Below are 25,019 nucleotides of genomic sequence, written 5' to 3' on the forward strand. Positions count from 1 at the left end.
AGTTAAATAAAGTCCACCTGTGTGCAATCTAAGTGTCACATGATCTGTCACATGATCTCAGTATATATACACCTGTTCTGAAAGGCCCCAGAGTCTGCAACACCACTAAACAAGGGACACCACTAAGCAAGCGGCACTATGAAGACGAAGGAGCTCTCCAAACAGGTCAGGGACAAAGTTGTGGAGAAGTACAGATCAGGCTTGGGTTATAAAAAAATATCAGAAACTTTGAACATCCCACGGAGCACCATTAAATATATTATTCAAAAATGGAAAGAATATGGCACCACAACAAAACTCACGGACCAGGCAAGGAGGGCATTAATCAGAGAGGCAACAAAGAGACCAAAGATAACCCTGAAGAAGCTGCAAAGATCCACAGCAGAGATTGTAGTATCTGTCCACTTTAAATGTATTGGAATGGCCTAGTCAAAGGCCAGACCTCAATCCAATTGAGAATCTGTGGTATGACTTAAAGATTGCTGTACACCAGCGGAACCCATCCAACTTGAAGGAGCTGGAGCAGTTTTGCCTTGAAGAATGGGCAAATATCCCAGTGGCTAGATGTGCCAAGCTTATAGAGACATACCCCAAGAGACTTGCAGCTGTAATTGCTATAAAAGGAGGCTCTACAAAGTATTATTTTTGGGGGGTTTGCTTCACAATAAAACATATTTTGCATCTTCAAAGTGGTAGGCATGTTGTGTAAATCAAATGATACAAACCCCCCCAAAAAACAATTTTAATTCCAGGTTGTAAGGCAATAAAATAGGAAAATTGCCAAGGGGGGTGAATACTTTCGCAAGCCACTGTACATACAAAAACACAGATATTGAAATAAACAATTCTTAAAATCAACCTGCAATAGAGCATGTTGGGAAATATGATAATGATGGGTGTGTTTTTTTAAATACAGAACATACTAATTTGAAATAAAAACAATCATGGAAAATATATTAACTATGTCAGTACTGTATATGTAAAATGATTACATGCACAAATATTCCCATATAGGTACAGTTTAAAACATTCTCACACCTACAGTTGAAGTCGGAAGTTTACATACACTAAAGTTGGAGACATTAAAACTCATTTTTCAACCACTCCACAAATTTCTTGTTAACAAACTATCGTTTTGGCAAGTCGGTTAGGACAACTACTTTGTGCATGACACGAGTCATTTTTCCAACAATTGTTTACAGACAGATTATTTCACTTATAATTCACAGGATCACAATTCCAGTAGGTCAGAAGTTTACATACACTAAATTGACTGTGCCTTTAAACAGCTTGGAAAATTCCCGAAAATGATGTCATGGCTTTTGAAGCTTCTGATAGGCTAATTGACATAATTTGAGTCAATTGGAGGTGTACCTGTGGATGTATTTCAAGGCCTACCTTCAAACTCAGTGCCTCTTTGCTTGACATCATGGGAAAACAAAAGAAATCAGCCAAGACCTCAGAAAAAAAATTGTAGACATCCACAAGTCTGGTTCATCCTTGGGAGCAATTTCCAAACGCCTGAAGGTACCACGTTCATCTGTACAAACAATAGTACGCAAGTATAAACACCATGGGACCACTCAGTTGTCACACCGCTCAGGAAGGAGACGCTTTCTGTTTCGCGCAAATCAATTCCAGAACAACAGCAAAGGACCCTGTGAAGATGCTGGAGGAAACAAGTACAAAATTATCTATATCCACAGTAAAACGAGTCCTAAATCGACATAACCTGAAATGCCACTCAGCAAGGAAGAAGCCACTGCTCCAAAACCGCCATAAAAAAGCCAGACTACGGTTTGCAACTGCACATGGGGACAAAGATCGTACTTTTTGGAAAAATGTCCTCTGGTCTGATGAAACAAAAATAGAACTGTTTGGCCATAATGGCCATCGTTATGTTTGGAGGAAAAAGGGGATAGCTTGCAAGCCGAAGAACACCATCCCAAACGTGAAGCACGGGGGTGGCGGCATCATGCTGTGGGGGTGCTTTGCTGCAGAAGGGCCTGGTGCACTTCACAAAATTGATGGCATCATGAGGAAGGAAAATTATGTGGAAATATTGAAGCAACATCTCATGACATCAGTCAGGAAGTTTCAGCTTGGTCGCAAATGGGTCTTCCAAATGGACAATGACCCCAAGCATACTTCCAAAGTTGTGGCAAAATGGCTTAAGGACATCAAAGTAAAGGTATTGGAGTGGCCATTACAAAGCCCTCAATCCTATAGAACATTTGTGGGCAGAACTGGAAAAGCGTGTGCGAGCAAGGAGGCCTACAAACCTGACTCAGTTACACCAGCTCTGTCAGGAGGAATGGGCCAAAATTCACCCAACTTATTGTGGGGAGCTTGAGGAAGGCTACCCGAAACGTTTGACCCAAGTTAAACAATTTAAAGGCAATGCTACCAAATACTAATTGAGTGTATGTAAACATCTGACCCACTTGGAATGTGATGAAAGAAATAAAAGCTGGAATAAATCATTCTCTCTACTATTATTCTGACATTTCACATTCTTAAAATCAAGTGGTGATCCTAACTGACCTAAGACAGGGAATTTTAACTAGGATTAAATGTCAGGAATTGTGAAAAACTGAGTTTAAATGTATTTGACTAAGGTGTATGTAAACTTCTGACTTCAACTGTATCTTTTTAAACTTCATCAGATTACTCAAACTCGTGAGTTTTTTTCTAAGAGTGTATATGTAGTATACACCTGTGCCTCTATATGGCTCTGTACACATGCACCTAGCTGTGGATAGTATTGGCAGAGTAGGCAAGGTATACAATTGCTGGACTGCAGTGTGGCTTTGGCTACTTTACCTGTGAAGAACCAAGATGCTCCTACATCCCTGATCTTTAGAGGTTTTGATGCTTTTTTAATAGGGTGGTAGTTGGGGAATGGCCATGGAAGGGTTGTGGAATGGGAGGGTTTTCTGGGTCATGTAGTTGTAGTTATTCAACTTTTCTTACAAACGTCAGTGAGTCATGCTGTCCTTGGTTACGTATGATTATGATTTTGTGAACAGTGTAAACGTCAATATTACATCACCTGATCCTGCCACCTCACCTAAACACATCAGTGCATGTATGAGCATGTGCTGCAGTGAGTGTGTGTGTATACGTGTGAGTGTGTGAAGGCATGTGTGTGTGCATGCGTGTGAGTGTATGTGTGAGTGTATCTGTCCTTGGTTACGTATGATTATGATTTTGTGAACAGTGTAAACGTCAATATTACATCACCTGATCCTGCCACCTCACCTAAACACATCAGTGCATGTATGAGCATGTGCTGCAGTGAGTGTGTGTGTATACGTGTGTGTGTGTGAAGGCATGTGTGTGTGCATGCGTGTGAGTGTATGTGTATGGCTGGAGCTGTCCTGAGTGGTGGCAGAGATAGCAGTAAGTAACCGTGGTCATCTCTACAGATGCCATCTCGTCTGGGGACGATGAGGACGACACAGAGCGATCGGAGGATGTGGGGGCGGACGGAGAGCAGATAAGTGAGTATGGGCATAGTATTGTGGGGACAGTGTGGGGACAGGGCAGGAGAGGCTGTGACCGTTGTCTTCTGTAGTGGGGGCATTAGGGCAATATGTGAACTCAGCAAATAGGTTGTCATTTTCTTTGGTTGTTTTTACCCTCATTGTTATATAATAACACTGTTGTGGAGCTGAGGTCCATGGTTTGGACTTTCGACCATCAGGTCAAATGTCATCATGACCAAAGTTACTATACTCCTAAATGTTTGTCTTTTTGTGTGTTGTGTGCACAGTGTTACTAAATCTGGTAGTTTCATCAGTTCAAATCTGCAATGAGATCTCTGCTGTACTGTAGTATTCCTGTGTATGTAGTGAGTCTGGAAGTGTGTGTCTGCTGGGAATGTGTATGTGTATGTGTGTGTGTATTGTGAGGGTGATGTTTGTAAGCCTATCTCTCCCAGGCCTTCTAGGCGCTCCAGGGAAGAGGAATTCCTAACATTCCTACTGTAGCCGGCATCTCTCAGGTAGTCAGGCCCCAAGGAACCAGTCAGCTGGACTCATCCATTATGAAATGCTCCCATCTGGACAGGGTTAGGGACCAGATGGGAGATGGGCTGTATGTGATGAGATGTGTGTGTATCACAGGGCCAAAGTGAAGAAGAGGGCTTCCACATCTTGTTAAAATTGTCAACACGCACCGCGCCTAATAGTGGGCTCAACTCCCCCACTTTTCACCGACTATAATTGCCTGAAATCCATTAAATATGTCGTCTAGGAACTCTGTAAGGGGAGGAAAATGGAGAGAAAGAAAAAAAACTGTTTCTGGTGGTAATAAGCTGTTTGAATGCAAAGTAAAAACTGTTCTGGCAGCTCAGTTGAATTTTCTCCTGGTGTTTTTTCTAAGAATTCAAAACCCGGGAAGAGTGGGGGAAGAGAGGAAAACGAGGGGAAGGTTGAGGCCTTTTAACTACAGCGTTCTGGTTTGGATCAGCACCAGCACTTCTCTGTGTACGCTGTGGAGCTCTGGCCCTCGGCCCATTTCTGGAGGGGGGTTGTGGAGGCTTTTTAAGGAAAAAAGGAAGGAGGGAAGGAGAAGGGGGCCTGAGCATTGTGCTTGGGGCCATTCTAAGGCCCAATGGGTTAGGTTTCAGTGTCTGCCTCAGCTCGTACTCTGTACACTTTGATTCCACTTTCTTAAAAAGAGACTGAACAACAACACAGTCACAACCTGGCCCCCACTAAAACACTGGGAGAAAAAGTTATGAGCTAAGTTGTACCCCCTGCCCAGCGTCAGGTTGGCTGTGATTGGAGGAGACAAGCAAGGCGTACGGAAGGATCATGGAGGAGGCTTTGTTTTTCGGGGCAGCATTGACGTCAGAGTGGATATGGGGTTCCACTCCAATTGGTTCTGCTGTTCTAACTAATTCTCTGGCCTGTTAAGGAGATCAACCTTAATTGCTCCCGTTTGTTTTCGTTTGAAACATCTGTAGGGTACAATTTACAAGCTTGTAATAGTCTATTATCATTAGCTGCTTTGTTATGTTTGTCCTAGGTATACAGTATATGTAGATGTAGTACCAGCTGTACAGTATGGGGCAAATGTACAACTTTAAAGCAATTAATACTATCATTTGACACTTAATGTTTGTGCCTCACTCCTCATTCTGAACGTTAAGCACATTCTTGTTTTGGAGACATAGATAACCTGAGCTAACCCCAGACTGCCACAGAGTAAACAGCAAGAGAAGCTATCTGGATCCAGAGAGCTTAAGGGGCCACACAGGGTCCTAGGGGCCACAGAGGGGTCTTAGGGGCCACAGCAGTTGGTCAGTGAGAGTTTGGCCTCATCTGGACAGAGGTTGGGGGTTCTTTGAAGTCTCGCTACCTCCGGACGAGCGGAGCATGGGAAACAGACCCGGTCACCTTTCACCATCATGTCCCGTGCTCATCATCAGACGCAGCTGCTGCCACTCCGGGGTCAGAGTTCACCTGAGAGAGACGAGCTCCTGAATGGGGGCAGTCGCCACCTTAACCTGTCTGACTGTCTGTGTGTCTGTAGGGAGGAGTGTTGAAAGAGAAAATAAGATGGCGAGAAATAGGGGACAGAGTGAGAAGGAAATGGGCTTAAAAGAGACTAACTAGTCTAATTATAGTGCGTTGGTTCATCCTGGAAGGAAGAGCATGGTTTACTTCTTCTGCATCAAAGTATGTGTGGACTGTCCGGTTTGCATGCCAGAGAAAATGATGGGAGGTGACCGACTCTGATAGTATTCTGATTGCTCTCTGGTGGACGGAAGAGAGGAGTGGGAAGAGGGGCTGAAACAGGGAGAGAGAGGTGGAAAGAGAAGGACAGAGGCCCAAGAAGGCTAAAGGAGTGTCTAAAGGCTACAGGAACCCTGGAGTGTTCCCCCTCTTCTCCCTGCTCCTGTAAGATAGATATAGGAAGTGATGGTGGGGAGGACATCAGTTGTGTTGTTTCGCTCCAAGTTTCTCTTCTTTCTGAGGCCATCTGCTTATGCAATCACTCTCCCAGGTGCCGAGAGAGAGCTAGAGAGAGAGAAGATAAAGTGTGTGTGTGAAAGAGGAAGAGGGAGAGAGAGAGGGGGGGCTTCAGGGAACTACAGAAAAGGAGAGATATGGGGTGAACGAGCTGCAGTTACAGTATGTAGGCCAGACAGAAAAGGGGTGTTCCTAACTTCCTATACAACCCTGTGGGGGTGTGTTTGAATGAAGGAGCGTGATCATTGTGTGGGTAACTTACCCTTTACAAATCAAACATCTCTCACTCACAACAAATGTGAAATAATCTTTCTCCCTTCTGGAACATAATGATTATTCAAGGGTGATAAATATCCCATCTTCCCAACATCCATATCTTCCCCGATGACAGGAGGCTAAATATTGTAATTGGAAGAAGTGGTAAAAAAACACTAACTGCAACTAGATTAAATGGATGTGATGGTCTAGTTACCCTCTTGGCAACGCGTCCTGCAACCCTCAAAAGAGACCAAATGTGTTTGAGTTTTAAGTGTTTCCAGTGTGAACTGGAGTTACGTCCCAAATGGCACCATATTCCCTATTTAACGCAATCCTTTTGACTTGGGCCCATAGGGAATAGGGTGCCATTTGGGACGTAGCCTGTGAAGCCATGGCTGGGTTGTAAAACTGGGTTGTAAAGCTGGGTTGTAAGTCCATACAGCCCAGTGTTGTGAAGGGGGCTAGGGGAGTGTGACTAACAGTTTAGGGCTTGCCACCTCGGACAATAGGGCTTTGGTCAAAAATAGTGCGCTATATAAATCGAATCAAATCAAATTTTATTTGCTACATGCGCCGAATACAACAGGTGTAGACCTTACAGTGAAATGCTTACTTACAAGCCCTTAACCAACAATGCAGTTTTTAAGAAAAAAATAAAAAAAGTGCCATTTGGGACATGGTTTTAACTAATAAACTATGTGGTAACAATGGAAACTTTCTGGTACTGTCTGGTACTTCCCAAATATCAGATGTTATATGTTCCTGTTTTGCTATAGATGGAGAAAATCTAATTTGACATGTTGACTTTAGGGGCGCCCTATTGGACGATGCTGGAGAAGATGGAGAAGAGGTTACATGCTGTACCTGCTGCCAACACAGTCAAGTTTCGCTGTGCTGCCGGGGGCAACCCACGTCCTAAGATGCGCTGGCTGAAGAACAGCCGACCATTCCGACAGGAGGACCGCATGGGCGGGTACAAGGTACGAGAGAGAACCCCGCACTGCAGCATGCTGGCACATGGAGTTTCTCACGACTAGTGCCTTGAAATGAGTCTATGTAATCAAATGTTTCATTCAAGTTTACATTTGTGACTGTTGTTTAGAAAGGACTTATACTTTCAATGCTATTTTCTGTGTCTTGATTTTGGTGCAGACTGTTGCCCTTCCATTTTGGCTCTTAAAATCCCCCAATTAAATGTGTATGTCACCCACCCTCTCTACACCATCACTGGAGAAAGAGGAGATGACAGGAGGGCATGGGCTGCTGGTGTGAAATTGTACTCAGTCATCCGTGTGTGTGCTCTCGACGGGACACTTTACACACTATCTCTCTCCCCCAGCTTTAAATGTCTCTCAACTCCCCCAATTAGAAAACTGAAGCTGAAGTAATTAATATTCAGGGTAAACAGGTCACACAAGCTTTTGGGAACAGGATATTGTGTACCCATTGTTATGAGTTGTGTATGAGGCTATGAGTTGATTTACACTACATTTTACATTTTAGTCATTTAGCAGACGCTCTTATCCAGAGCGACATACAGTTAGTGAGTGCATACATTTTTTTTCATACTGGCCCCCCGTGGGAAACGAACCCACAATCCTGGCGTTGCAAACGCCATGCTCTACCAACTGAGCTACACGGGACTACACTGCTACTGCTACTACTGTTGAGCTGCGCATCCTAGTTAAAGTTTACGGAGTGGCTGCGGATCTGACTTTCTGGACCCCTTTTCCCGACAGCTAAAGGTCCCGAAGCTTCTGCGCATGTGCAGGATTCTCTACTTTACGCACAGTCTCTGCTCTACTTGTAGAGAACATGGTTACTCTGGCGAATGGTGCTTATTTAAAAAGTTGATCAAAGCTGAATCAATGTCTGCAATATCACATAATGATAGTATTCAACATAACAGAACCAAATATAATCGCATATATACAGAAAACACTACCTCTTTTCTTATGAGATTTTAGGATGATTGTGCGAATGGTTGCATTTTTCTCTCGAATGGTTGCAATTTTCAACTCAACAGCGCGCACCACTGAGCAAAATATGTGCTTTGATGAAAATAAAAAATTAACACAGGTAGGCAACAGTTTGTTAACACCATCTGTTCTAAAATGTGCTACCTGTACATTATGCAAAACAACACTATAGGCTACTTCGAAACCATGTCGATAACTAGGGCTGGGAATTGCCAGGGACCTCACAATATGATATTATCACGATACTTAGGTGCCGATACGATATGTGTTGCGATTCTCATGATTCTATATATATTGCGATTTGATGTTCCAAACATATTGCCCACCATATGTCTGCTGCAGAGGTGCAAGACAGAGCCATGAAAAAACGATCAGTCATGGAAATAAAAGTGCTGAAAACTAATTGGCTCCCTATAAAAAAAAGAAAAGATTGAAAATAAGCTATGAAGAAAAATAGTTTTGGTGCAGGTACAGGTACAGCCAACTAACAACGAACCAATCTGTGGGTAAAGCGACGCTGCGACTGAAACCCAACAAGCCATTCCTTTAGAGGAAAAGACAAAAAACTTGGAGATGCAAATGAGAGCAACAAACAGCTGAAGGATATCCAGGAAAACATAACTAAAATGCTCTAAATGCTCACCAAAACAAACAAACTATTATTATCTGTTGTACAGTATAAGAGGCCTCTTGGTGCGTCTGAGGGTTTGTTAGTGGCATCATTAGCCAGGGCGCAAGGGCATACCCCCGATCTCCTAATGAAACAAGTCATTAATGAAGAAACCCACTTTTTGAAACCAACAATTGGAATTTGAAATTACTGAACAATGCTTACCAATGAGCCATGCGTCTCCAGCAGCTCCTGGTTACAGGCGCATTCCCACAGAAATGTTCTGCAAAATATAAGAGTCATGTGCACCTCCTGGGAAGCGGGAGACCACGTTCAAGAGATGGTTGTCGGAGTCGCAGATTACTTGCACATTGAGTAATATTGCTTGCGGTTGAGGTATGGGAATGGGTCTGGTGAGGGTGCCTTAATGCGCACGTGAGTGCAGTCTATTGCCCCGATTACGTTGTGCTGACCCGCAATAGAGTAGAACCCTCTCTTGACCGGCAGCTGTTGTTGCGCTGTGTAGGGGAAGAAAATATATTGTGTGGCCAGTTGATTTATTCCATCCACAACTCGTGGGAGAGCGCGGCTTATGGATGGCTGTGATATGCCCACCCGGTCTGCTAACTCCCGCTGAAATGTCCCAGTGGCTAAAAATCCCAAGGTGGAGAGTACCTGCACATGAGGTGGTACGGGATTGGACCGTTGGGTATGGCTTCGCAGCGCTGGCTCCAAAGTATCACACAGCTCCATTAAAACGTGTCTTGGAAGCCTAAACCGTCCGATCAAGTACTCGTCAGTCTGCAAATAAATCAACGTGATCCTCAAAGATGCGTTCCCTTCTCAGAGCACGCTCGGCAATGTCGTCAAGCAGCAATAGATGTGCCATTTTGATAGCATGCCTGATGTGCAGAAACAGGCCCATTTTGGCCCTATAAATAGCGCGATCAATCACCACATAATGCAGGATTTAATCAGCTTAATTGCTGATGTAAATTGCAGTGTTAATGTTTCTTTGCATACTATGATTTTTTTCTTCAACAAATGATCAGAAATACATTACAGTAAAATACTATCATTGTAAATTACTGTAGAATTAATGATGTAGGTGTGTCCAAACTTTTGACTGGTACTGTATCTATATACAGTATGTAATGTATACAATAACTATGTATTTATACTATGATCCTCCCATTCTATGGAATGCCCACCGCCCTCATATGTCATGTCTGCTAAAATGTTTTACTTGTTCTTCAATGATACATATCAATCAAACATGGTTTGTTAAAAATAGACAGTTACAAACAAATACAAGGACATGTTTCAGTTTAATGCAATATGCCAAAAAACAAGATATAGATTTATCAATAATAGCTGTTGATGCCAAAAAGGCTTTTGACCATCTTGAATGGCCTTTCCTATTCAAAACTTCGGAAGCTTTCAACTTTGCAGCTGAAATAATAAATTTCATAAAAGTATTGTATAAATGTCCTAAAGCAAAAATATACACAAATAATACATTATCTGATGAAATTGCTGTAGAAAGGGGCACAAGACAGAGATGTCCCCTCTCCCCTTCCTGTTTGCACTGGCAATTGAACCGCTTGCAGAAGGAATTAGACAGGACCCAAACGTAACAAGTATCAGTATTTGTAAAAATCAATATAAACTAAACTTATTTGCAGATGATCTCCTGATATACTGTACCTGACCAATATTTTCAGAATATATAATACTACATAAAATCTCAGGATATAACATTTACGTGAAAAAATATAAAATAATGGCAATAGGAAAAATAAAAAGAATAACTCACGATTTACAGCAATCCTTTAAGTGGACCACAAAAAATATGAAATACTTAGTAAGTGACAACAAACAACAAATAATAAAGACAACTTTATTCCATTACTCAACAATATGAAGGCAGATCTAATTAAATGGAATAATCTTCACATACATTTTACAGGTAGAATAAACCTATTTAGAATGGCATGGCTCCAAATGTTTTTGTATTTATTTATTTACCCCACCGAATACATTCTTTTAAAATAATATACTCGGTCATAACAGACTTTAAAAGGAATGTTTCACATCTTCTTAAGTCTGAGGGTGGTTTTAACCTTCCAGACTTGGAATTGTATCAATTCGCTACCAAAGGCTTTTACTTGCAACATATAGTTAAATGCACAAAAGACGAACAATGGATACATATTGAAGATGCACATGCTCATTCCCAGAATATTTTCAAAGGATAAAGCTAAGAACATTAAAACTTCATAGTTTAGAACACTATAACAATTAGAAGAAAATGTAACATATTCTACAAGAACCAATATCACTCCCTAAAAACACAACCTTATAGAACAATCCTTGGATAGCTTCACCAATAAATTGGTCCACATGGAAAACTAAAGGCATAGAAACCGTAAACGACTTGGTAACAGGAAATAAATGTATTTCTATGACAGAATTAAAATGTAATTTTGGACGGACCAACCGAACAAAAATATAAACGCGACATGTAAAGTGTTGGTCCCATATTTCATGAGCTGAAATAAAAGATCCCAGAAATGTTCCATAAGCACAAAAAGCTTGTTTCTCTCAAATGTTGTGCAGAAATGTGTTTACATCCCTGTGAGCATTTCTCATTTGCCAAGATAATCCATCCACCTGACAGGTGTGGCATATCAAGAAGCTGATTAAACAGCATGATCATTACACAGGGGCACACTGTGCTGGGACAATAAAAGGCCACTCTAAAATGTGCAGTTTTGTCACACAACACAATGTTACAGATGTCCCACCCATGGCTGAGCCCCTGCCCAGTCATGTGAAATCCATAGATTAGCACCTAATTCATTAATTTCAATTGACTGATTACCTTATATGAACTGTGACTCAGTAAAATTGTTGAAATTGGTGCATGTTGCGTTTATATTTTTGTTCAGTAGTGGTAGGCCTTCATTGTAAATAAGTATTTGTTCTTAACTGACTTGCCTAGTTAAATAAAGGTTAAATAAAACATTTAAATAATAAAAGAAAATTGAATTTCAGAAGTAATACAATGTAAACTTACTTTTAATCCATCTGTCTGCATATTTCAAGACATGGCATATGAGGGTGTAGTGAGAACCAATGGGCTGGAGAATTCTCTTCTCATCTTGAAAAAACATATACAAAAAATGTCTAAATCAAATCAATTAACACAATGGAAAAATCGAATTATGTATTATTGAAATATTGAAATAGCATGGGCGATTGAGAAAAACATATTGGTGCAATTTAAGGCCAAGTGGAAAACAATAATGCAGCCACTAGGGATGGGGATCTGGGCAGATGAGATGTAGTCGTAGTTTGTGCGCGTCTGTAAGTTGTTGTTCAGATGTATAAGTTTGTATTTAAAAATATATAATAATAAATAAATTAATTACATCCATGTGTTACTTTCATCTTTAAAAATGGCCAGGACACTTTATTCCAGGTATTTTTCTGTCATTTAAATCCTTTTGGGGGAGGGAAAAATGCTTTCAGTGTAAACTTAAATGATATGAAAACAGATATAAAGTATGTAGAAAAGATAATGGACTTATATATTTAAATATATATAATCTTTGAGAACTAACAATCACCAAAATAAAAGCTAGACAATCCAAAAAATAAAAAAGCAAGACAAAAACAATGTATTTAGCAATATTGATTTTGTTATTCTGTTTGAGCAAAATAACACTGCATTAACCATGGCAAAATTCATAGAATAGCTTTAAACTGCAACATTTTCTTGCAGCTCCATGGTAGAATATGTAGAATCACAGGAAATTAGCTTTAAAAATGCAACATTTTCTCTCAGCTCCATGGCAAAATGTGTAGAATGCAGGACATTAGCTTTAAAACTGCAAACATTTCTCTCAACTCCATGGAGAAATGTGTAGAATTGCAGAGAATTGTTCCGCAAAGAAATACACTGCCTAGATGGGGTCCTCTAAAATGTTCTCTAAAATTCTTCCGCACCAATGGGCCGACTGCACCCATTGCTACACCCCCTGCCATGCTCCCTGCCATGCCCACCACCTAAGCCCCCTTTTGATCCAGAAAAAACCCCATCAAGTTTTCTTTTACAATCCAAAATGTATATAGTTTTTTGTTCCAACAGAGGAAGTCTAGAGAGAATGTTTCATACTTTTTCACTGCAGCCTCTGTGGTACTTATAAGATACAGTAACAGTTAGTGAGTTTATTTATTTGTCCTGAAAATACCTGATGCCACATCTCATGGGAAACAGGGCCAATTGTGCGCCTCCCCATGGGTCTCCCGGTCGCGGTCGGCTACGACAGAGCCTGGATTCGAACCAGGATCTCTAGTGGTACAGCTAGCACTGCGATGCAGTGTTTTAGACCACTGCGCCATTCGGGAGGCCATAACATAAATACCTTATTTACATAAGTATTCAGACCCTTTGCTATTAGACTTGAAATTGAGCTCAGGTGCATCATCCTTGAGATGTTTCTACAACTTGATTGGAGTCCACCAATTTAATTGATTGGAGATTATTTGGAAAGGCACATACCTGTCTATATAAGGTCCCACAGTTGACAGTGAAATGTCAGAGCAATAACCAAGCCATGAGGTCAAAGGAATTGTCCGTAGAGCTCCGAGACAGGATTGTGTCGGGGCACAGATCTGGGGAAGGGTACCAATAAATGTCTGCAGCATTGAAGGTCCCGAAGAACACAGTGGCCGCAATCATTCTTAAATGGAAGAAGTTTGGAACCACCAAGACTCTTCCTAGAGCTGGCCGCCCGGCCAAACTGAGCAATCAGGGGAAAAGGGCCTTGGTCAGGGAGGTGACCAGGAACCCGATGGTCACTTTGACAGAGCTCTAGAGTTCCTCTGTGGAGATGGGAGAACCTTCAAGAAGGCCAACCATCTCTGCAGCACTCCACCAATCAGGCCTTTATGGTAGTGGCCAGACGGAAGCCACTCTTCAGTAAAAGGCACATGACAGCCTGCTTGGAGTTTGCCAAAAGGCACCTAAAGACTCTCAGACCATGAGAAACAAGATTCTCTGGTTTGATGAAACCAAGATTGAACTCTTTGGCCTGAATGCCAAGCCTCACGTCTGGAGGAATCCTGGCACCATCCCTACGGTGAAGCATGGTGGTGGCAGCATCATGCTGTGGGGATGTTTTTCAGTGGCAGGGACTAGGAGACTAGTCAGGATTGAGGCAAAGATGAACGGGGCAAAGTACAGAGAGATACTGGATGAAAACCTGCTCCTGAGCGCTCAGGACCTCAGACTGGGGTGAAGGTTCACCTTCCAACAGGACATTTACATTTACGTCATTTAGCAGACGCTCTTATCCAGAGCGACTTACAAATTGGTGCATTCACCCTATAGCCAGTGGGATAACCACTTTACAAAAGTTTTTTTTAATATTTTTTTTTTGGGGGGGGGGGGGGGGGGGGTAGAAGGATTACTTTATCCTATCCCAGGTATTCCTTAAAGAGGTGGGGTTTCAAATGTCTCCGGAAGGTGGTGAGTGACTCCGCTGTCCTGGCGTCGTGAGGGAGCTTGTTCCACCATTGGGGTGCCAGAGCAGCGAACAGTTTTGACTGGGCTGAGCGGGAACTATGCTTCCGCAGAGGAAGGGGAGCCAGCAGGCCAGAGGTGGATGAACGCAATGCCCTCGTTTGGGTGTAGGGACTGATCAGAGCCTGAAGGTACGGAGGTGCCGTTCCCCTCACTGCTCCATAGGCAAGCACCATGGTCTTGTAACGGATGCGAGCTTCAACTGGAAGCCAGTGGAGTGTGCGGAGGAGGGGGGTGACGTGAGAGAACTTGGGAAGGTTGAACACCAGACGGGCTGCGGCATTCTGGATGAGTTGTAGGGGTTTAATGGCACAGGCAGGGAGCCCAGCCAACAGCGAGTTGCAGTAATCCAGACGGGAGATGACAAGTGCCTGGATTAGGACCTGTGCCGCTTCCTGTGTAAGGCAGGGTCGTACTCTCCGAATGTTGTAGAGCATGAACCTGCAGGATCGGGTCACCGCCTTGATGTTAGCGGAGAACGACAGGGTGTTGTCCAGGGTCACGCCAAGGCTCTTCGCACTCTGGGAGGAGGACACAACGGAGTTGTCAACCGTGATGGCGAGATCATGGAACGGGCAGTCCTTCCCCGGGAGGAAGAGCAGCTCCGTCTTGCCAGGGTTCAGCTTGAGGTGGTGATCCGGACAACGACCCTAAGCACACAACCAAGAAAACACAGGAGTGGCTTTGGAACAAGTCTCTGAATGTCATTGAGTGGCCCAGCCAGAGCCCGATTGAACATCTCTGGAGAGAACTGAAAATAGCTGTGCAGCAACGCTCCCCATCCAACTTGACAGAGCTTGAGAGGATCTGCAGAGAAGAATGGGAGAAACTCCCCAAACACAGGTGTGCCAAGCTTGTAGTGCAGGGTTCTTCAATTCCGGTCCTGGAGGGCCGAAACACCTCTGTTTTTCATCCTCTCCTTCTAATCAGGGGCTAATTCAGACCTGGGACACCAGGTGAGTGCAATTAACTACTAGGTAGAAATAAAAAACAGAAGTGTTTCGGCCCTCCAGGACCGGAATTGAAGAACCCTGTTGTAGTGTCATACCCAAAAAGACTCAATGCTGTAATCGCTGCCAATGGTGCTTCAACAAAGTACTGAGTAAAGGGTCTGAATACTTAAGCAAATGTGATATTTCCGTTTTGTTTTGTTGTTTTTAGAAAACATTTCTTAAAACCTGTTTTGGTTTTGTTATTATGGGGTATTGTGTGTAGATTGATGTGGGGAAAAAAACTATTTAATCAATTTTAGAATAAGGTTGTAACTTAACAAAATGTGGAAAAAGTCAAGGGGTCTGAATACTTTCCGAAGGCGCTGTATGGTAAGATACTTCAGCTGAATAAGATAATACGATTGGGGAATCATACAATCTATCGAAATCAAATCAAACATTATTTAACCTTTTCACTTGTGAGTTCCAAATATCTCTAACGGTCTCTCCAGCAAAAGTTTTTTTATGCACGTGATGTCAGAATTTACTCACCGTTCCAAAATGGAATTGTTACGCAATAGGACAGTTAACACGCGCTGCCTGCTAATTATCTATAGGCTATGTTTCAACTTGTCAATTTCAAATTATTTTCTAACAAGTTGTATTTTCTAACAACAGTTTGAATTGAGGTGTGTTCCGCCTCCTCATTAATTCACATAGAAGTAGCCCATTTCAGTGTTGCGGACCATTTATGTTTGAGGCTTTTACTGAGCCGGACAAACTTCCGTCTTCGAGGAGAGCCCTTCCCCATTTCTTCTGCACATCAAGTATGCAGACATTTGCGCAGTCTTCCAAGAAATGGCACATTTTCTGGCTGGCACTTGCATTATTGCATTGTTGTTTTCCTTACAAATAATACCTTTGGACATGTTTGCGTTTCTATCAAAGTAAGTGCCTTATTTTCTGTATATCGTGTTGTCGTTTTTACTGTAGTTTATACAGTCGTGGTCAAAAGTTTTGAGAATGACACAAATATACATTTTCACAAAGTCTGCTGCCTCAGTTTTTATGATGGCAATTTGCATATACTCCAGAATGTTATGAAGAGTGATCAGATGAATTGCAAGTAATTGCAAAGTCCCTCTTTGCCATGAAAATGAACTTAATCCCCCCCAAAAAACATTTCCACTGCATTTCAGACCTGCCACAAAAGGACCAGCTGACATCATGTCAGTGATTCTCTCGTTAACACAGGTGAGAGTGTTGATGAGGACAAGGCTGGAGATCACTCTGTCATGCTGATTGAGTTAGAATAACAGACTGGAAGCTTTAAAAGGAGGGTGGTGCTTGAAATCATTGTTCTTCCTCTGTTAACCATGGTTACCTGCAAGGAAACACGTGCCGTCATCATTGCTTTGCACAAAAAGGGCTTCACAGGCAAGGATATTGCTGCTAGTAAGATTGCACCTAAATCAACCATTTATCGGATCATCAAGAACTTCAAGGAGAGAGGTTCAATTGTTGTGAAGAAGGCTTCAGGGCGCCCAAGAAAGTCCAGCAAGTGCCAGGACCGTCTCCTAAAGTTGATTCACCTGCGGGATCGGGGCACCACCAGTGCAGAGCTTGCTCAGGAATGGGAGCAGGCAGGTGTGAGTGCATCTGCATGCACAGTGAAGCAAAGACTTTTGGAGGATGTCCTGGTGTCAAGAAGGGCAGCGAGGAAGCCACTTCTCTCCAGGAAAAACATAAGGGACAGACTGATATACTGCAAAAGGTACAGGGATAGGACTGCTGAGGACTGGGGTAAAGTCATTTTCTCTGATGAATCCCCTTTTCGATTGTTTGGGGCATCCGGAAAAAAGCTTGTCCGGAGAAGACAAGGTGAGCGCTACCATCAGTCCTGTGTCATGCCAACAGTAAAGCATCCTGAGTATGGTACCATTCATGTATGGGGTTGCTTCTCAGCCAAGGGAGTGGGCTCACTCACAATTTTGCCTAAAAACACAGCCATGAATAAAGAATGGTACCAACACATCCTCCAAGAGCAACTTCTCCCAACCATCCAAGAACAGTTTGGTGACGAACAATGCCTTTTCCAGCATGATGGAGCACCTTGCCATAAGGCAAAAGTGATAACTAAGTGGCTCGGGGAACAAAACATCGACATTTTGGGTCCATGGCCAGGAAACTCCCCAGACCTTAATCCCATTGAGAACTTGTGGTCGATCCTCAAAAGGCGGGTGGACAAACAAAAACCCACAAATTCTGACAAACTCCACACATTGATTATGCAAGAATGGGCTGGCATCAGTCAGGATGTGGCCCATAAGTTAATTGACAGCATGCCAGGGCGGATTGCAGAGGTCTTGAAAAAGAAGGGTCAACACTGCAAATATTGACTCTTTGCATAAACTTAATGTAATTGTCAATAAAAGCCTTTGACACTTATGGAATGCTTGTAATTATACTTCAGTATACCATAGTAACATCTGACAAAAATATCTCATTACACTGAAGCAGCAAACTTTGTGAAGACCAATACTTGTGTAATTCTCAAAACTTTTGACCACGACTGTATGTATGAAGCATAATGTATTTACAGTTTTATTCACATTTTCAAGTACTGATGACAAATAATACATTCCGATTATTGCATAGATTGTAATGGGATGATGTGTGTAAAATACTTTTTTGGTATTTTGTTATACTGATTATAATGATCTAATGCAAAACTATTTGCCAGCTATGTGTGGCGCCATGTTTGTTGACATCATACAATGCATTCTCGGTGTCAAGTAAACGTCTGTCAGACCAAAGATGTTATAATGAGGTCAACTTCCGGATGAATGAAGGGAAGTGAATGATCGTAGATGACACACCCCCTTCAACATGCATACTGCAAACAGATCAAACTCATCTTGTCTCCTCTTATTATCTTTGGTTAACGCAAAAAAAGAACATGGTGGCGGGCACAAACTACCCATCGTCGGATTACTTTTGATTTCTAGAAAATGTTTTACTCAATTATTTTGATCCATGTTGAGCTCAAACATGATGTGATTAATTATAAATAGTAATTGCTATTAGCTAATTCATATTGTTGTTTTTGTCAGCCGAGAGTTCTCTAAATATGACCGCTTGTGTTACGTCAATTATTTCCTCAGTTAGCGCTAGGACTTATGTAGCCTACATTTTCCAATTTGGATGATTGTGTATGCTGTCGCTACTTCTGTGAATGTCTGAACATTGCATCACAAAATAAACTGGTCACATTCAGTACAAAGTTTTTTAAGGACTGTGTTTGTGCAAAATGTCTCTGTGAGAAAAAACTATGTGGCTATATACTTTGTAGAGCCACCTTTTGCAGCAATTACCGCTGCAAGTCTCTTGGGGTATGTCTCTTTAAGCTTGGCACATCTAGCCACTGGGATTTTTGCCCATTCTTCAAGGCAAAACTGCTCCCGCTCCTTCAAGTTGGATTGGTTCCGCTGGTGTACAGCAATCTTTAAATCATACCACAGATTCTCAATTGGATTGAGGTCTGGGCTTTGACTAGGCCATTCCAAGACATTTAAATGTTTCCCCTTATACCACTCAAGTGTTGCTTTAGCAGTATGCTTGTCCTGCTGGAAGGTGAACCTCCGTCCCATTCTCAAATCTCTGGAAGACTGAAACAGGTTTCCCTCAAGAATTTCCCAGTATTTAGCGCCATCAATCATTCCTTCAATTCTGCCCAGTTTCCCAGTCCCTGACGAAGAAAAACATCCCCACAGCATGATGCTGCCACCACCATGCTTCACTGTGGGGATGGTGTTCTCAGGGTGATGAGAGATGTTGTGTTTGCGCCAGACATAGCGTTTTCCTTGATGGCCAAAAAGCTCAATTTTAGTCTCATCTGACCAGAGTACCTTCTTCCATATGTTTGGGGAGTCTCCCATATGCCTTTTGGCGAACACCAAACGTGTTTGCTTAGTTTTTTCTTTAAGCAATGGCTTTTTTTCTGGCCACTCTTCCATAAAGCCCAGCTCTGTGGAGTGTACGGCTTAAAGTGGTCCTACGGACAGATACTCCAATCTCCGCTTTGGAGCTTTGCAGCTCCTTCAGGGTTATCTTTGGTGTCTTTGTTGCCTCTCTGATTAATGCCCTCCTTGCCTGGTCCGTGAGAATTGGTGGGCGGCCCTCTCTTGGCAGGTTTGTTGTGATGCCATATTCAATTTTTTTATAATGGATTTAATGGTGCTCCGTGGGATGTTCAAAGTTTCTGATATTTTATTTACAACCCAACCCTGATCTGTACTTCTCCACAACTTTGTCCCTGACCTGTTTGGAGAGCTCCTTGGTCTTCATGGTACTGCTTGCTTGGTGGTGCCCCTTGCTTACTGGTGTTGCAGACTCTGGGGCCTTTCAGAACAGGTGTATATATACTGAGATCATGTGACAGATCATGTGACACTTAGATTGCACACAAGTGGACTTTATTTAACTCATTATGTGACTTCTGAATGTAATTGGTTGCACCATATCTTATTTAGTGGCTTCATAGCAAAGGGGGTGAATACATATGCACGCACCAATCTTCCATTATTTATTTTTATAATTTTTTGAAACAAGTTATTTTTCATTTCACTTCACCAATTTGGACTATTTTACATGAAATCCAAATAAAAATAAATTTTAATTACAGGTTGTAATGCAACAAAATAGGAAAAATGCCATGGGGGATGAATACTTTTGCAAGGCACTGTATGTTTCCCCTTGGCTTTAATTCTGTAGAAAGTCTCATTCTAGTAAACACAGTATTCAGCAGAACTCCCTCTCCCCTCTACAGTGTCTTTAGTGACAGTTCTGTAAACACACACACAAACACACACACATGCACACACACACACACACACTCCACTTGATTGGCCCATGCAAAACAAGTCCCCTAAAATAAAAAACAGAATGTCTAGTGTAGTCTACGACTGTTTGATTTTCTCTCTAAGTAGTAAAAAGTAAAATATTTAGAATCTGCAGGGTTTTCCCTAGTGTTCTAAGGAGTAGAGGTTGTAAGTGGTAGCTTAGGGAGAGCACTCCACTCAACTCCACAGTCCCAGCAAAACAGTGAAATTCCTTGGGTGGGGGTAGCAGCTCACCTTAGGATCAGTCTGTCACCATCCGTAATATTGTTTTTCACCATGATGCACTCGTGAGTATAAACTCTCTCTGGCCTTCCATCAATCCGCATCGTTTTGGATGTTCCTGTGTGAGTTTTTTCTTCATTCACATTAATGGGTTGTTTTCTCTCTCAGGTGCGTCACCAGCACTGGACCCTGATCATGGAGAGTGTGGTGCCGTCAGACAAGGGCAACTACACCTGCCTGGTGGAGAACGCATATGGCACCATCAACCACACCTACACCCTGGATGTAGTGGGTGAGTACTGCACTGGGCCTGCCTGGGATAGAGGGAGGGATGGGGGGGTTAATAATAACATCCGCGAGACACCTGCGGAAAGTTGGGGTCAGGACCAGGGTCAGCCATTTGCCGGTGTCCTTGGAACATTTGGGGTTAAGTGCCTTGCTCAAGAGCACAATGGCCGATATTGTCACCTTGTCGGCTCCGCGATTCGAACCAGCGACCTTTCGGTTATTGGCCTAATGGTCTAACATCGAGGCTACCTGCCGCCTCCAACAAAATGTTACCTGTTTGGGCCAGCATTAGAGGGTTCTCACAGAGGTTGTTGTGGGCGGGGTGGGGTTGAGGGTTATTGCTGGCTGTTTGATTCCCCAGGTGTATGCTACTACACTGTATGCAGGTGCAGAGAAGGAATGATGCCTAGGTGTGCCAGGTCTGTTTCTATGGGCAGTATTGATGCATGTACTGTATGTAGGCAGGGCCCTGGCCAAATCAAATCAAATTAAAAATCAAATCAAATTGTATTTGTCACATGCGCCGAATACAACAGGTGTAGTCCAATTTGTAAGTCGCTCTGGATAAGAGCGTCTGCTAAATGACGTAAATGTAAATGTAAATGTAAATGTAGACCTTACCGTGAAATGCTTACTTACAAGCCCTCAACCAACAATGCAGTTCAAGAAATAGAGTTAAGAAAATATTTACTAAATAAACTAAAGTAAAAAATACAATAAAAAGTAACACAATAAAATAACAATAACGAGGCTATATACAGGGGGTACCGGTACCGAGTCAATGTGCAGGGATACAGGTTAGTCGAGGTAATTTGTACATGTAGGTAGGGGTAAAGTCACTATGCATAGGTAATAAACAGTGAGTAGCAGCAGTGTAAAAACAAAGGGGGGGGTGTCAATGTAAATAGTCTGGGTGGCCATTTGATTAATTGTTCAGCAGTCTTATGGCTTGGGGGTAGAAGCTGTTAAGGAGGCTTTTGGACCTAGACTTGGCGCTCCTGTACCGCTTGCAGTGCGGTAGCAGAGAGAACAGTCTATGACTTGGGTGACTGGAGTCTTTGACCATTTTTTGCTTCTTAGTCACAATAGTCTGATTCGCACCAAGCCAAGCCGAACTGTACTGGGCTTGCCTGGTTACGCATAAGCCGCATTTGCTGGAACCTCGCTGGAAAATAAAATATCCCAGCAAGCCTAGTACTGTTCCGGTTCGCCCTATAGTGTGAATCTGGCAACTGTCGGGTGGACATAAGGGGCCAGGGATGTGACTGTAAGAGGAGCTGGAGAGGGACAGTGGGAGTGGCATGCTGCTGAGCCTCTCTCTGGGAGCAAACAGAACCAATGGGGTCAGCAGCAATGTTACCAGACATTTTTTAGACACTGAGAAAATGTCTGCTGAGTGCAAATTTGAACGTTGTGAAAATTCTGTGCAACCTTCAGCGCGCGTTTACTGTGAAAACTGTGGCTGTACCCACTTTAAGTTGCAGTGGGCAAGTAGGCTACTGTGGCTATTTGATCATAATGTAGGCCTACCAGGGTGGCCTACCATCAAAAACAATGGAGAAAATGCATCCCATAACATTTTAACATGGAAATAGCTGTTCTATCATTCAGCCTACAGTAGCAGCCAATGTGTGGTGTTCAATGTAGGCCTACATTCCATGAGATTTTTGAAAAAAACATGCAGGGCTTGACATTAAATTGTTTATCCACTTGTCCTTCAGACAAGGAGGTGACTGAAAATGTTGTTGTGTTGTTTGATGCAAGAAACCACTTTACAAAATAAAATGCATTATTATTCCCATACCATTATTACAGAGAAGTAATGCTACCTTCTGCCTATTGGCTACTTAGCTTATTCAAGCCTGTCTCATAATAGAACACTGCGTGACTTTACGTGACTTGCTTTTCAAAGAAATGTACACGTTTTGTGCTCTTGTAGGAAGCAATCACTCCCCTATTGCTGACTACAAATGATCTATAACTGGGCTAATAACTCACTAACTAGCAAAGGATATTAACAAAATGTGCACACGTGGCTACATGCAGCTCTCGCTTTGATCTCAAAACAAGCACATCTACTCACGACCGCTCATGCTGTAGAACAGTCCAGTTCAAAGTGAACGGCACAGATCCATATATGGCAATGGTCTATTTGCATATAGTCCTACTGCAGCTCTGATTGGTTATGCCACACACGTGTCAATGCAATAAAATCCTACTCTGATGCGTTCTGCCTACAACCAAATCTCTTGCATAGTTAGTTTTGCATACTAAGTCTTGCATAGTTTGTTTTGTTTCGGTATGTTGCATTGAAAGTGGCTAATATTGTCACAGTAAAGGGAAACGTTGATAGTGTTAAATAACAGGGAAAACTCTACAAAGTTGAATGAAGTTTATTCTCGTGCTTCTCTCTGTGGGCTGATATTTCTTCTGTGTGGCAGTCCCAGGAGAGCTGCGTGGCGGCAGTCTCGGGGCTACTGCGCGCATTGGCACAGCTTAGCGGGAACATTGGTCAGCAGTATTACAAGGGGACACAGCAAGTTCAAACCTAACTCAGTCAACCCCTTTACTCTGACCTTTGGAGCAAACAAGACAAGAGTGTGTGTGTGTGTTGTGTTCAATGTGTTCAATGTATTATGTAGCGCCCTGGTCATCTTGCAAAATAAACTAGCAGGAGGGTGGCAGAGAAGAGGGGGGTTAGATCAGAGGGTTTGGGTAAGTCAAATGCCAGATAAATGTGTAAATGTGTGTACACTGTATATATTGCGTGTGTGTGTGTGTGTGTGTGTGTTTTTTATTTTTTCCCTGCTGAGTTATTCAACAGTCTACTCTTATGATTATGACTATGGGTCTGTGTCCCAGACTGAGACCCATCTCAGTGTGTTGCTGTGTGTGTGTGTGTGTGTGTGTGTGTGTGTGTGTGTTTTATGGCTGTGACGGTCATGGAATTTTGGATGATGGTTATTGGTCAGGCAAATGACCTTGGTCACTATTATAACCGTACAAATGCATACAAAAATGTAAAATGCACATTTTCTCCTCTCCTCTGCTCCTGACTGCATGTGCTGCCATATAAATATAATGATATGATGTTCATTACATTTCTACACTCTTAGAAAAACCTCTGTGGAAAGGGTTTTACATGGATCCCAAAAGTGTTCTATATGGAACCAAAATGGTGCTATCTAGAAGCTAAAAGGGTTATTTGGCTGTCCCCATAGGAGAACCCGTAGAAGAACCCTTTTTGGTTCCAGGTAGAACCATTTTGGTTTCCACAGAGGGTTCTACATGGAACCCAAAAGGGTTCTACCTGGAAACAAAAAGGGTTCTACAAAGAACCCTTTTGGAACCCCTTTTTCTAAGAGTGTATGTGTGCTGCTGTAGGGAGGGGGGCATTACCTAGGCAACCAAAGACCCGTTTGCTACAACACCTTGCTTGTTTCACGTTTGCTATAACACCTTGCTGTGCTCCGCACAGTGCTCCGCACAGAGCAACAAAGTTTCATCACGTTGTTAAGTGTCCATGTTACAACAGAAACGGACTCAACTTCATGAATGCCCGGCCGTTCCTCCTTCAGTCAGCTGTTCATTCCACACAAAAAATAAATAAATATATGCACCTTCCTAATATTGAGTTGCACCCCCTTTTGCCCTCAGAACAGCCTCAATTCATCGGGGCGTGGTCTCTAGTTGGCTGGATCTTCTTTGGGTGGTGGACCATTCTTGATACACATGGGAAACTGTTGAGTGTGAAAAACACAGCAGGGTTGCAGTTCTTGACAGACTCAAACCAGTGCGCCTGGCACCAACCTTGTTCAAAGGGACTTCAATCTTTTGTCTTGACCATACACCCTCTGAATGGCACACATACACAATCCATGTCTCAATTGTTTCAATCCTTCTTTAACATGTCTCCTCCCCTTCATCTACACTGATTGAAGTGGATTTAACAGGTGACATCAATAAAGGATCATAGCTTTCACCTGGATTCACCTGGTCAGTCTATAGCTGTGTTCGAATACCCATTCTAACATAATGTATACTAAATACTTAATGAGTATTTACTACATATTATATACTATTAGTTCATTTTAGTATACTGTAAACGAATGGTATCCTTTCAGTTGAGCGTACTAGCGCTTCGCCTGTCTACCGGAAGTTGATGCTGTTGCTATGCAAACTATTGCTAGCTTGTTAGCATAACAAATTACTAGCTAGGCATTTTAAGACTTCGGGTGTGTTCTTAAATTCAATCTGG

At 42.5% G+C, this 25,019-nt stretch overlaps 1 protein-coding gene across 2 annotated transcripts in view; it reads left to right on the forward strand.

Moving 5' to 3' along the window:
• Positions 1-25,019, forward strand: part of LOC311136938 (fibroblast growth factor receptor 2-like) — a 107,083-nt gene that overhangs the window by 40,530 nt on the left and 41,534 nt on the right. For both annotated transcript variants that reach the window (XM_084171262.1, XM_084171261.1), the window contains exons 4-6: positions 3,429-3,503; positions 7,050-7,219; positions 20,642-20,765. In XM_084171262.1, coding sequence (XP_084027388.1) covers positions 3,429-3,503; positions 7,050-7,219; positions 20,642-20,765 — 369 coding nt within the window. The remainder of the gene's footprint in view (positions 1-3,428; positions 3,504-7,049; positions 7,220-20,641; positions 20,766-25,019) is intronic.

Source organism: Coregonus lavaretus (assembly GCF_964263955.1).
Source record: "Coregonus lavaretus genome assembly, chromosome: 1".
NCBI lineage: Eukaryota > Metazoa > Chordata > Actinopteri > Salmoniformes > Salmonidae > Coregonus > Coregonus lavaretus.